The 14,324-nt window shown below is 44.1% G+C and overlaps 1 protein-coding gene across 1 annotated transcript in view; it reads left to right on the forward strand.

The window, feature by feature from the left end:
- LOC138293043 (dimethylaniline monooxygenase [N-oxide-forming] 2-like) overlaps positions 1 to 14,324 on the forward strand; it is a 525,123-nt gene that overhangs the window by 458,777 nt on the left and 52,022 nt on the right. Inside the window, exon 4 of the mRNA XM_069232032.1 lies at positions 1,716 to 2,068. Within this exon, the coding sequence (XP_069088133.1) occupies positions 1,716 to 2,068 (353 nt within the window). The remainder of the gene's footprint in view (positions 1 to 1,715; positions 2,069 to 14,324) is intronic.

Raw genomic sequence — 14,324 nt, forward strand, 5'->3', positions numbered from 1 at the left:
AGTGATGCAACTTTTTTCTCTCGTTTTTCAGAAAGGCAGGCCTGTTATTTTTTGTCTCTTGCATATGCATCCGTTTTCTGAAGTTATAGTCTAGCCCTATAGAGTATACAATGCAACAAAGTTCAGGAGACTCAGCTAACCACTGGAAGCAGATAAAAGGCTCATTAGGAGATGAACTGAACAAGGAAGATTATTGCTCCTGGGGGGTGTGTTGCATGACATCTAGTGAAGATATAGGCCCTCATTCTGACCCTGGCGGATACAATCCGCCAGGGCCAACGGGCGCGGGAGCACCGCCGACAGGCCGGCGGTGCCCCTAAGGGCATTCTGACCGCGGCGCTAACGCCGCGGTCAGACAGGGAAAACTGGCGGTCTCCCGCCAGTTTCCCGCTGCCCTGGGGAATCCTCCATGGCGGCGCAGCATGCTGCGCCGCCATGGGGATTCCGACCCCCTTCCCGCTGGCCTGGCTCTGGCGGTTCTTACTGCCAGAACCTGGCCGGCGGGAACGGGCGTCTTGGGGCCCCTGGGGGCCCCTGCAGTGCCCATGCCCATGGCATGGGCACTGCAGGGGCCCCCTAACAGGGCCCAACTAGGCTTTTCAGTGTCTGCGATGCAGACACTGACAAGCGCGACGGGTGCTGCTGCACCCGTCACACGCCTTCCACTCCGCCGGCTCGATTCCGAGCCGGCTTCCTTGTGGAAGGCGCTTTCCCGCTGGGCCGGCGGGCGATCTGAATCAGATCGCCCGCCGGCCCAGCGGGAAAGTCAGAATACCCCTCGCGGTCTATTGACCGCGGGGCGGTATTCAGGCGGCTTCCGACGGGCGGGCGGCAATCGCCGCCCGCCTAGGTCGGAATGACCACCATAATGTACTTGTAAATATTTATAAAAGAAGATTCATTCTTTCTTCATTCACCTGCTCTCTCAGCAAAGGTCAAGATACACAATGTGCAGATGTAATGTGTTCTGGGGTAATACAACTGCCCAGGAGCTCCTCACTTACTGCAGGACTGTATATGTCTTACCTGTTATCCTTGCAGCAAGACAAGAGGATTGGTTGAAATAACCTGCATCGTTCAGCCATTGACTTAAAAAAGTATATACACATATATATATATATAAAAGTAATTCAATAACAAAATACAAAATACAACACTAAAAGGTATAGCCACAAGCACATTACTTATTAAATAAAAGAGTCAATTGCAGAAATGTACAACATAACACTTCATTCATGCCAACCAGCACAAGGCATTTTGGCCAAAATATGGCAAAACAGTAGTGACCTGGCACCTTGGGGAGAATTATCAGAGGGGACCAGCTGCAGGGTAACACATTATGAAGTTATACAAAGCAAGCAATTGGCCCATTCCAGCCAGCAGGAGAGGCTCCACCAAGATGTAACAGCTTGGAGCCATCCAATCGCAAAGGAAGTGAGGTCAGCAGGAGACTGACCAGACAAACATTAGCAAGATGGGAAACCTAATAGAGGCAAAAGCCACTTCTCCCGAACACCCCTTCTTCATTGGTCAGAAAATACTATCACACGTTCCATTCCCATTTTTATATATATTTATATATATCCCACAACAAAGGGTCTTCAGAGCAGGGCACTCTAGCTGCTGGTCCAAGCGTAAGGGTGAAGACCACCACCCCTGGTAAATATGTTCAACAAAAAAATATATATATATGCGTTCTGTTTTCTGTTCCACAGATACTCATGGAAGGAACCCCTGATAAACGAAGACTTGCCACATTGTATAATCCGTGGCTCTGTGGTGGTGAAGCCAAGTGTGGTGAAGTTCACTGATTCCTCTGTCATATTTGATGATGGTACCTCTGAAGACATTGAAGTCATCATCTTTGCTACTGGGTTTGACTTCACTTTCCCATTCCTGGATGAATCAGTTATGAAACCCAGTAACAGCAAGGTTTTACTCTACAAGCATGTCTTCCCACCAGACCTAGAGAAACCAACACTAGCTTTCATTGGTATCATCCAGCCAATTGGTGCTGTCATAATTGCTTCAGAGATGCAGGCACGCTGGGCCACAAGAGTCTTCAAAGGTAAGTCATCAGTAGGACAGTGAGTCCTAGAAGCATTAATTGATAGGATTGCATATTTCCAGTCTGTCTCTCTTTCTTATGTGATTTCTTTGCTGTTCACATGTGGAGAATCTTCAATTTATGGGCAATTTAGTTATGTATGAATGTGACATGCAACCATATGTTTGCTTCTGTAAAATAATAATGTAAACTAGGTGATGAGTTTCAATCTGTTTTAACCAGTATCCACAAATATGTGAGTGTAAATGAAATCACGTTGTACTAGTCAATCAGAACAAGTCTGGCCTTCAGAGGAATCAGAAATGTAACTGATGTCCGGATGCTTCAGGTAGTGAAAGGGGTGTGGGAAAAGGCCTAGTGCTAATATAATGTAATTATGAAAAAGAAGCACATCAACAGGAATAATCCTAAACTACAAAGTGCCCAGTGTAGCAACCTGATGATGCTGAACACAGCAGCCAAACCTGCTCCTCAAATTCTGCATAAGGAACAAAGAGAGTAGAACACACACTGGGACACTGGTCGGAGGTTACATGAGGTAATGACATAATGGAACTGGAAGGCAGGCACAAAGCAAAAAGGGGAAGAGACAAGTAGTAACTGGAAACAACTTGCGAGCAAAATAGTTAAAACTGCAACAAATGTCACTTTTCTCCAACAGAAATATTATCCCAGCCCATAAATTGAGTAGTTGCAAAAGATCGAAGGTGACAGTGGCTTAACCAAAGTCTTTCTAATGCTCAGTGTGATCTAAGCCCACAACTTGAGCAGTTGCAAAACATTGCGGAAATAAAATGCGTAATCAGCGTGTTGCAGATGTTCAGGTCTTTTAACACAAATTGAAATAGAATGCAATTTTTCTAAACAAATCAACAGATCAACATCATTCCTTTCCATTGAAGTATTCTCATTATGAGGTTTTACAATTTTGTTCAGGTTCACCGACCTTCTATCTTCTAGATTAACAGAGGATCCAACTTTGAACATCACATTTTGGGGATTCAAAAATGTGGATTTACATTTGATTACAAAACCCTTTAATCTTCATCCAATCAGCAAACACTTACTTAACATTTCTAACCCCATTTATTTTAAGTCGTATCACTTGTTTAACATCGCTTGACTGAGTCAAACATTATCCTATGACTTCTGAATAATGTATCTGGATAATCAACTTGGATTGAAATAGAAATTACATAAAGAAGAGGTCAAACAAGAAAATCTGATGTAGTGGGTAGTGTGTGTTGGTAGGCCCAGATCTTATCTTGAATAAAGTCCTTGACATTAATATGTTAATCATGATGATTGTATGCCCTGCCCTAACACTTTGCTGACTCTTTCTGCTAACCTACTGTTTTTGGGGCATACAAGACAGTGTATGTCTGATCAATAACATTTCAAGACAAGAATTCCCTCATTTTAAATAACACAAATTGTACTCCATTGTCTGTGGTGACAGATGTTGGAAAACCATCCCCGAACAACACTCTTCAAAAAATATTAAGACAACTTTGATTGTCGGTTCCCTAATAAATTTCCTTTTAACCCTTTTCAAATAGAACTCCACAAAATATGACATAATGCCTTTTGTTACTCAGTGATTGGTAAGTGTGTGCTGAGCCCCTGGTAGCTATGGCACATAGCAGACAGACTTACCTTAAGGAAATGTGTGTAAATCGTATTAGCAGTAACAAAACAATTAAAATGTGAAAACATAACACAATCAAAACCCCACAGCAAAAATATGTAATAAGACAAATGATACCAGAACAACTAAAATCCAATAAGGGAAATTAAAGATATGAATTTTTAAAGGGTTAGGGCAAAAAAAAAGAAAAGCAGTAATCAGAAGTAACTGTTCACGGTTTTGCGCAAGGGCCTAGGCACAATATCTGGCTGACCAAGATAAAGCGCAGGTCAGTTACACCAAGCGGTTCAGCCTGGACAAGATTTCTACTTGATTTTGAGTTTGAAGGGTGTAGGAAAGTACCCTCTTTTTGGCATGTTACCCCCAATTTCTGCCTGATGTCAGTGTGTTTTTGACTGTGTTACTGGGATCCTTCTAGTCAGGACAGCACCCCCCTGCACAGCATGACTTGCAGTTGCCAAGGCTTGTGTGCATCCTTTCAAGAAGTTCTTCATGCACAGCACAGCTTAGGCCCCCAGCACTCCACCCTGCAACGCACAGCTTCCTGAGTGGTTCTCTAGCGGCATGGAAATCTTTTGCGTCGTGCTGTTTGGGCCTCCATTTGCACCTCCTTTGTCCCCATGTTGTGGGACTCCTGTACATGCTGCCTGGTCTTCTGAGGGCTCTCTGAGTTGCTGAGAGCCCCATCTGTCTTCCCCTCCTGGGTAGAGGCCACCAGGTCCCTCCTGGTCCCAGGCAGCGCCATTTTTTGCCAACCACGTGTTTTGCATTAGCAAAGGCTTGTTGGCAGAATCCAGCAATGCAAACCAGACTGCATTTATCCATCTGGCGTGAGACATCTTCTGCACCAACCAGGAACCCGCATCTGTCTTCTTTGGTGCAATACTGTCTTTGTCTTCTCACAGGTGGTTCTTCTTTTGCACCTTCATCCGGGTTAGCAGGGGCCCCTGTTATCCCTGGACTCTTCAGTGCTTCTCGGACTTGGTCCCCTTCTTCCACAGGTCTTCCGGTCCAGGAATCCATTTTTGGTATCTTGCATTATCTTCTATCACGACTTTTATTGTGCTTTAGGAAACTTGCTGTGTTTTACTCCTGCTTTCCTGGCCTCCTGGGTGGGGTATTTTACTTACCTTTGATGTTTTCTTAAACTCCCAGCACCCCTCCCCTCTACACATTACACTTGCTATGTGGGAAACCAACTTTCGTATTCCACTCTTTTAGTATATCGTTTGTGTTGCCCCTAGGCCCATTGCAACCTATTGTGATTTTCACTGTTTGCACTATTTTCTGACTGTTTACTTACCTGTTTTTGGTTACTAGTGTATATATTGTGTAATTTGCTTACCTCCTAAGGGAGTATAGTCTCCAAAGTATTTTTGGCATTGTGTGACTAAATGAAATAGCTTTATTTTTTTAACACTGAATTTTGTCTTTCATGTGTGTGAGTACTGTGTGACTACAGTGGTATTGCAAGAGCTTTGCATGTGTCTTAGTTCAGCCTTGGCTGCTCTGCACACAGCTACCTCTGGACAGCCTGGCTTCTAGACACTGACTACATTTCACTTATAAGGGATAACTGGACCTGGTATAAGGTGTAAGTACCTTTGGTACCAACTACAAACCAGGCCAGCCTCCTACAAAGGGTAGCGTACTCCATCACAAACGTGATGGATATCCTGTCCACTTTATTACAAGTGCATTATATCCTATCACATTTTAATACAGTGTACAGGATATCCTCAACAACTGTGACAGAGTATCCCATCTGCCAAGCTCTAAATCAGCCCCTAAGCCTCTTTATGTTAGAGTACAAAATCCTTCAGTAGTGCAAGCCTGAATCTGTATCTAACAAAGTCCTCTTGAAATTGGACATCTTTTCTGCAAAGTTCTGCTTAAGCTCCGAAGGTCTTGAAAGTGCAAATATTTTCTAAGTCCAAACTTTTCTGACTTTCTGGAGCAGCTCCTCTTGGCCACTTCTAAGGCTCCTTGGACCTCAGAGACTGCAGGACTGCACTTAGGGGCCAGGACTCACTCCAGTAGGGGAAAAAGCCCTCTGCACATTGTTATGTCCTTGCAGCCACACACAAGGTCAGCCAACTGATCCTTGGAGTCGACTTCTTAGGTCTGGGAACAGTTCCAGCCCTTGAAATTTCCACACAGGACACAGACAGCAGGTCCAGTCCTCTTCTATTCTTTCGCATGCCCAGATATGTTCCTAAAATGTTCTCACTTGTACAGGGTTTTTATAAGTGGGGATGGAAATTTCCACAATGTTGGCACCTCTGTTGAAGCCTAAGGCAGGGGGTTCCAAACCTGTGGTCTAGAGACCTCTGGGGGTCCACAAAGCCTCCTCAGGGGGTCCAGGTGTGTTTGATGAATGCGTGTTTCTGTATTGTTTGTGTATTATTTTGTGGTTCAAATGTCGAGGAGGGGTCCCTGCCTTCTAATAATTACTGTGCGTCCCGGATTCCAATAATGATTCATTGGGGGTCCCCGGGCTCCAGTTATGATAAAGTAGCAGTCCACAGAAGTCAAAAAGTTGAGAACCAGTGACTTGGGGTGACACTTCATTATTCTATTACCCTCCCGCACAGTATTTTGGGAATTTCCAAGATGGCACTGGCAAGTGGTCTGTTGAAAGCTCTTATATGAGAGCATAAGCCCTAACCCTAAACTGCTACAGCTGCCTGGTCTCTTCTCTCCCAAACCTCAAAAGGCAGTCCCCCCTGTGACTGGCACAATAGGACTGACTCCCTCCTTTGATTCTCCGGGGCTGAGTCTTCACAAACCAAGAACAGTCTGAAAATTAAATAGCACATGCAGATTCCACCCTTTCCTCTTTCAGTAACAGGCCTAATCACTGGCAAATGGCCCTAGTGCATGGTCAGAACTTCGATCCTCCCACTGTCCAACAGAATAGTTAACTTAGCCCAGCAGGGTTATTCAAAGGACAGAATCTAATTAGAAGTTGATAAATGATACATCTTGAAGTGCCCTAAAGTGTGCATATGTGAAAAATAATGTCAGATGTGCATTTGGCATCTTGGTTTAACATGGGATCAGTGTGTCAACTTCATCACTAGGTCTAACTATAGCAAAATTGTATTTTGTATTTCACTTATGGAGTCCACTACAGTAAAGCACCCTACATACGTCAATGAAGCACTGCTGACATGCACACGCTAATAATGCCAACTCATATTATTAGGCCTGCACATGAAGGGTTACTCTGCGACAGGTTACAAAGGCCAACTGATAAACCTAACTTTTTTTAGGACTGAAAATTGTGTTTATTTGCATACCATTCACCCAATAAATGGTACATACTTCTTCCACAATCAACCTCACATCATACAAAACTGAGGCAGCAACACATTCCTCCAGCACACAATCTGTATCACAATCAACCGTGCTACCCTGTGATCTGAAAAGATAGTCTGCCCTACAATTTGGTTTTCCCGCTTTGGATTTGTTAGGCTTTTCATCCTTGGCGTGGTCTCCCTTAACTTTTTGCCTCTGTTTCCCAGGTTGTTGATGTGTGCTGGACTGTGTTTTTGCTACTCTGGGCACTTTACCGCTGCTAACCAGTGCTTAAGTGCAAGTGCTCCTTTACTAAATGTGTATGTAATTGGCTTATCCATGATTGGCATATTTGATTTACTATAAGTCCCTAGTAAAGTGCACTAGAGGTGCCCAGGGCCTGTAACTCAAATGCTACTAGTGGGCCTGCAGCACTGGTTGTGCCACCCACATAAGTAGCTCTGTAATCATGTCTCAGACCTGCCACTGCAGTGTCTGTGTGTGCAGTTTTAACTGTAAATTCAACTTGGCAAGTGTACCCACTTGTCAGGCCTAAACCTTCCCTTTTCTTACATATAAGACAACCCTACGGTAGGCCCTAGGTAGCCCCCAGGGCAGGGTGCAGTGTATGGTTAAGGTAGGACATACAGTAATGTGTTTTATATGTCCTGACAGTGCAATATTGCTAAATTCGTTTTTCACTGTTGCAAGGCCTGTCCCCCTCATAGGTTAACATGGGGGCTACCTTTAAATCTGATTAAAGTGCATATTCCCTTTGGGAGTGGATAGACATGTGGAGTTTGGGGTCTCTGAGCTCACAAATCAAAAATACATAAAAATACAAAAATCCAAGGGGTAAGAAGGGGTTAGCTGAGGGTGGTTCTCTTTTACCCTGACTTGAGTGAGGATCCTTGCTTGGACAGGGGGTAACCTGACTGCCAACCAAAGACCCCATTTCTAACATTCACCAAATAAGCCAATACTTTCTTAGAAAAATTAAACCTTTGAGTAAAATCTATGCCTTTCCATAATGTAGGGTTTAGCGGTAAAATACAGCCTCAACTAATTAATCATACTCTTCGACAGCAGCGCTATACGGCATTATAAACCTACACAGCAGTTAACAGTTATTTTGTGCCTCTTTCACAAGAGGATTAAGTAATAAAGCTTGACGCCTTTCGTTACCAATCATTTTTCTACCCAGAGCTATCATATGATCGGTATAAAAATAAAACCATGCTTCCCACTTCATAGTTGGTTTTCCTGAGGAGTCTAAAAATCAGTAAAGGTGGGATGCACTGCATGCCTCAGAAAGGTGTAGACGAAATACTGAAAAATAGAGCGCTTATATGAAGTAGCTAACGTAAAGACTGTGGAGAGGACCTCACTTTAGTAGCCTAATCACTTCTGAGAGTATATAAGTACTTAGCGTGGAAAACACTGGAAACATTGCCACCAACGCCAAGCTATCCTCAGGCAAAAAGAAGGATAGGAAATCGGCATGAAGAAATATTCAGTGCCTGGCAATGTACAGACAATGCAGAACAGCGTTGGGAGACTCAACTCTGACAGAAAGGGTCAGATTTACAAGGCCCTAGCTTCTCTTACAGCTACACTAGCGTCATTGTTTTGTACGCTAATGTGGCATTAAGGAGGCCATTCTCCTTCGCTATATTTACAAAGTGGCACAGTGCTAGAATTGCGCCACTTTGTAACCCCTTGCACCACATTATACCTGAGCCAAGTATAATGTATGCAAGAGGGGGCGTTCCCACGTAAGGAGGCCGCAGAAAATGGTACAGTGAAATCTACAAGATTTCACTGTGACAATTTGCCCGTCATTTTTAACGCCTGCTCGGGGAAGGCCTTTGAGTGACAGGCCCATAGTAGCCTATGGGGCTCCCTTGTGATTTGCTGCACTAGCACCATAATTTATAGAGCTAATCCAGCAAGGCTCCACAATAGCATAATAAATTATGATGCAGTTGTTGAAACGAGTGCCATGGTGTGCATTATTTTAAATATGGCACAACCAGGGTGGTGTTAGGTGGGGCAGGGGAGGTGCTAGAAAAGTGGAATATCAGGATTGATGCACCACTTTCTTGTAGATCTGGCCCAAAGTGTCTTGAGGAGGATGGAAAGCAGCTGGTTGGATCACTGCAGCCGCATGGCAGAGAGCAGTTGCAGCTAGGATGACCTGAAGACCATGCACCGCAGTCAAGAGGCATTGCAGAACAGATCCACCAGGAGCACTGAAGCGCTGCGCTGCCTAGACCACAAGCCAGAAGCTCAGCCTGACAGGCTCACAGCAGCGCAGACGTCAGCACCACACCACTGAGACAGTGATGCGGAAATGACGAAGAGGTTCCAAGTCTTGACAAAAAATGCGGGTGGCACTGGGAGCAACAAGTAAGGCCAAGCATTACCAAAATGTAGCTATGAAAATGAGGCACAACGAGAAGAAGAGTCCTTTACTGTAAAGCCCCCAGCAATGCAAACTTCCTGCATTGAATTCAGCAATCAAATCTGCAATTGGAATCCTGCATAGGTAACATAGGGTAGAACATGCAAGCAAAGACAGTGGCAGAAATCTGTGTGCGAAAGGGTGCCTGGAAAGGATTCATTGCGACAAAGGAAGGAAGAGAAAATACAAGGTAAGGTAAGTGAAAAGAACAAAACAGTATAATCCTCATCAGTGAGGTATAGTGAGTCTTGCCATATCAAACTAGTATTGTAAGGCTTCCCTGAAACATATATGTTTTAGCATCTTCCCTAAGAGATTATTCAATGGAGCAGAAGTTCCTTTCTAGTATATGAATGGGAGTGTAACAGGGTTGTCAGAACCCTGGATGCTCCTGCGATGTTAAGGTGCCCCGGGGGCACTTCCGAGAGCATCGCACTGCTACGGCGCAACCCAGAAAAGAAACAGGAAGTGGATGAGCAAGGGCCCAAAGAAGCGTGGGGCGGAGAGAGAGGACGCGGACGAGCAGAAAAGGAAAGACCACTACGTCGAAATCTGTGTGCGAAAGGGTGCCTGGAAAGGATTCATTGCGACAAAGGAAGAAAGAGAAAATACAAGGTAAGGTAAGTGAAAAGAACAAAACAGTAAAATCCTCACCAGTGAGGTATAGTGAGTCTTGGCATATCAAACTAGTATTGCAAGGCTTCCCTGAAACATATATGTTTTAGCATCTTCCCAAAGAGATTATTCAATGGAGCAGAAGTTCCTTTCTAGTATATGAATGGGAGTGTAACAGGGTTGTCAGAACCCTGGATGCTCCTGCGATGTTAAGGTGCCCCAGGGGCACTTCGGAGAGCATCGCGCTGCTACGGTGCAACCCAGAAAAGAAACAGGAAGTGAATGCGCAAGGGCCCAAAGAAGCGTGGAGCAGAGAGAGATGATGCGGACGAGCAGAAAAGCAAAGACCACTACGCAGAGACGACAAGAAGGACGTAGACAGGAAACGGAGAGGAGACCAAGGAAAGCCGCACACCAACGGAATCGAGGGAGGACAGCAGTGACCAATCGCCCCTGTGGAATCTAACAGCCTACCACGTCCCTGGAGGGATGTGGCTCGAGCAGGTACGTGCCCGTATACGGGCTGCAAGCGGTTTCTGGGTCAATCCGTGTGGTACGGGAGAAGAGACAAACAAAGGCAAGAGGGCGGCAGAAAATACAATATTTACCTTAGTGAAATGCAGAGGAAGTATCTTTAATACCTTGCTTGAGGATCAGAGCGTCCATGTTTAAACATTATTTTTTCAAATCTTGTTTTTTTTGGTTAGATACACATGTACCAATGCACTGGGGAAGAACCACCCATAGAGAGAACGTATATCTCACCAAGGGTGCACAGTTGTTTCACTTCCCCCTCACGCACCCTACCCCTATTAAATGTAGATGAGTCCTAACAACCCTGGACTTACCTCCTGTTTTATATCCTGTATTTTTCCCTCACGCTTTGGAGTGACATCTCAAGGCTCCCGAAGAATTCCTGGAAGAAAACCAATTAGAGACTGTCAAAAATGAAAGACACGGAGAGGGAGAGAGTACACAAGAGAAGAAAGAGTAAAAGAACTGAGAAGAAGAAGAAAACTGAGAAAAACTGAGGAGAGAGAGTAGTAAAGCAGAGATACAAAGAAGACATTTTGAGCTCCTTAACCCAGTACCAGCAAGACTTAAAACTAATAAAGAAAAGTGTCATAAGATATACTGTAATCCACATACTTTATCATATAAACCTTGCGATTGGACTGAATCAGAGAAAAGGGAGGTTTTTATTAGACTCACCCACTACATCTTGGTGTCAGAAGTGGGATAAGTTCCTAAGCGGAAAAGGAATGATGGAGGAGAAACTCTCCCTTGAAGACACGATTAATCAACTGGCGGAGGGACAAAGGGCCAGATGTAGCAAAGGGTTTTTCCCATTCTGTGTCAATGGGAAAATGTGTTCGTACATATGGCCCAAAGACACTTACAAATAGTGTGGGAGGAACAATTACGAGAAGGTAGAAGTGACAGAGAGACATCACAAAACGCCCTTAAGAGCCAAGCTACAATCATATCCAACAATCAGTTGGTTCATGAGACGGCCATTCAAAAGTTGACAGACACTATAGCCTCTACGAGGGTTCATCCGAACGTACCTAGTTCAATATTGCAAAAATGTCAAGAAGGTGAAGACCCCCAATGCCTTCTTTACGAATTTTGAAAGGGTGGCCGCTTCAGCCAACTGCCCACAAGATAGATGGGGACAATACATAGCCCCTCTGTTGACAGGGACTCTACAAGCCATCTACCAAGCTGTAAACCCTGGGGGAACCACCCCGATGGAGATGTTAAGAAGGCTAGCTTGGAATGAGTAGGATATGATACCGAGTATTACCGAATCAAGTTCAGAAAAACCAAATGGATTCCCATGGAGAACCCGGGAGCACAATATTATAGAATACAAGATTTAGGATTAAAGTGGCTGAGCCCCATTAGCACCAATAGGGAAGAAGTGATACAGGTCATTTTATTAGAACAGTTCTTAGAGGCATTGCCCATTCAGACACGTAATTGGATCAATCAGCACCCAAAAGTCACAACAACAACCGCCATTGAACTAGCCTGTGCTTTCCACCGGGCCCCTGAATTTACGGTAAACCTCTATAAAGTACTAGCGATAGCGGGAAAAACAGTTAGTGCCAATCCAAGACCCCGGTTGCCAAAAAGTCCTGAGGAGAGTCCCACCTCCTGTGTCACTGATAAAGAACCGAATCAAACTCCCCAATGTTATCATTGCACGGAGTGGGGCCATATTGCACATAATTGCCCACATAGACTTCCAAAACCGGAACCCATGGAAATAGGAATAACCAGGGGCAGGTACTCTGTACCAGCTGTGCAACTACTCGATATTCCCTAGAAATGTTAGTAAAAAAGAAGCCTACCAGGCTTTTGATTGACTACGGATCCAGTCAGTCGGTAATGAAGGCTGAGTTACTAGGAAAAGAATTATGGCGGCAGGATGAAACCGTATCCATTTGCTGTATTCACGGGGATAGGAAACATTATCCCATAGCGGAGATTACCATAAATTGGAGAGGATGGGACAAATCTATAGCAGAAGGAGTAATACCCCACCTAGTTGAGGATATGATCCTAGGTACTGATTATTGCGCTTTCTCTAAAATATTAGGTAACATCAACGAAGACCATATAGTCAACTCTTGGCTCAATGATGCTCCTTTTTCCCACAGCGCCCTTACCCCAGGTAAGACAAAAATAAAGCTGAGTAGACAAGAGAAAAGAGAGCAGAGGAAAATATATCAAAGAATTAGTCAAACCAACTCTGTTCCTGTATTTCCTACAGAAAGTTCCATCCTGGCGAGTCCACCGCCCTTCCGAGTCAGTCAAAGAGAGGACCCTGTGCTGAAACACGCATGGGCTACGACGGTTACAGAAACAACAGGTCAGGTATGTCCTTACTTCCTCGTCCAAAACGGTTTACTATAAAGAATAGTCCAACAGGACATTGAGCAAAAGACCCAATTGGTAGTACCCACTCCTTATTGCATCCAGGTACTCCACATAGCCCATAGTCAGGTTGGGGGTGGCCATTACAGGCGGAAGAAAACCGAGGAGTATCTTCTCCGGTGATTGTATTGGCCAGGGTTTTTTTCTGACATACGGAAATTCTGTGCACAATGTCCTAGTTGTCAGCTTATTAACCCCAGAAAGGCCCGGAAAGCACCCCTTTACCTTTTACCCATTATTGATATTCCTTTCCTAGGGTGGGGATGGATTTAGTGGGACCTCTGACACCCTCCTCTTGAGGTTACATGTACCTTTTAGTTCTTTTGGATTATGCTTCCCGGTATCCGGGAGCTATTCCGTTAACAAACATGACTACCAAAAGTGAGGCCCACCCTATGGTTGGTTATTTTTCCTGAGTTGGGTTTCCTAAAGAGATATTAACAGACCAAGGTACACCTTTTATGTCTCGTCTTATGTCCCAGATATGTCAGATCCTTGGAGTGAAACACAATCGCACCTCCGTCTATCATCCTCAAACAGACGGACTAGTAGAGAGATATAACCGTACTATAAAAACCCTTCTAAAAATAAAAAATGATATCCGACTCAGGGAGGAACTGAGATAAGAAGCTACCCTTGGCTACGTTTGCAATATGAACACACGTGCAGGGATCAACCGGGCATAGTCCATTTGAGCTAGTCTTTGATAGACATCCTAGAACCCTTTTGGATATGGCTGTAGAGAAATGGGAAGAAAAGGAAACGGAAAGTAGAGACATCCTAGAGTATACTCAACAATTGAAGGACAATATACAAACCATATGGGAAGATGTCAGTTTGCTTCTAGAAGAGACACAAGAAAAACAAAGGAAACATTACAGTACAGGCACAAGTTTAAGAGAACTAACTAGTGGTGAAAAAGTCTTGGTCCTCTTACCTAGCTCTGAAAACAAATTATTAGCAAAATGGCAAGGTCCCTATGAAATAATAGAGAAAGTAAGCCCTGTTACCTATTGTTTGCAATGATCAAAGTCACCGCAGAAATCCAAGATTTATCACATCAATCTGTTAAAGAAGTGGGAAGAAGGAGACATACCAAATATACCTATAGACTCTGTCTTATTGGTAAGCCACCTAAAACCTTTAAATATAGTCTAATTTCCTCAACAGGAGGATCTACATGAATCACTATCTGACATTAACCCGGATCTACTGAATGAGAGGAAGACCCAACTCCTAAAAGTTGTCCAAAAATATAGTAAACTCTTTTCCACTAGTCCACGAAA

Source organism: Pleurodeles waltl, chromosome 4_2 (assembly GCF_031143425.1).
Source record: "Pleurodeles waltl isolate 20211129_DDA chromosome 4_2, aPleWal1.hap1.20221129, whole genome shotgun sequence".
NCBI lineage: Eukaryota > Metazoa > Chordata > Amphibia > Caudata > Salamandridae > Pleurodeles > Pleurodeles waltl.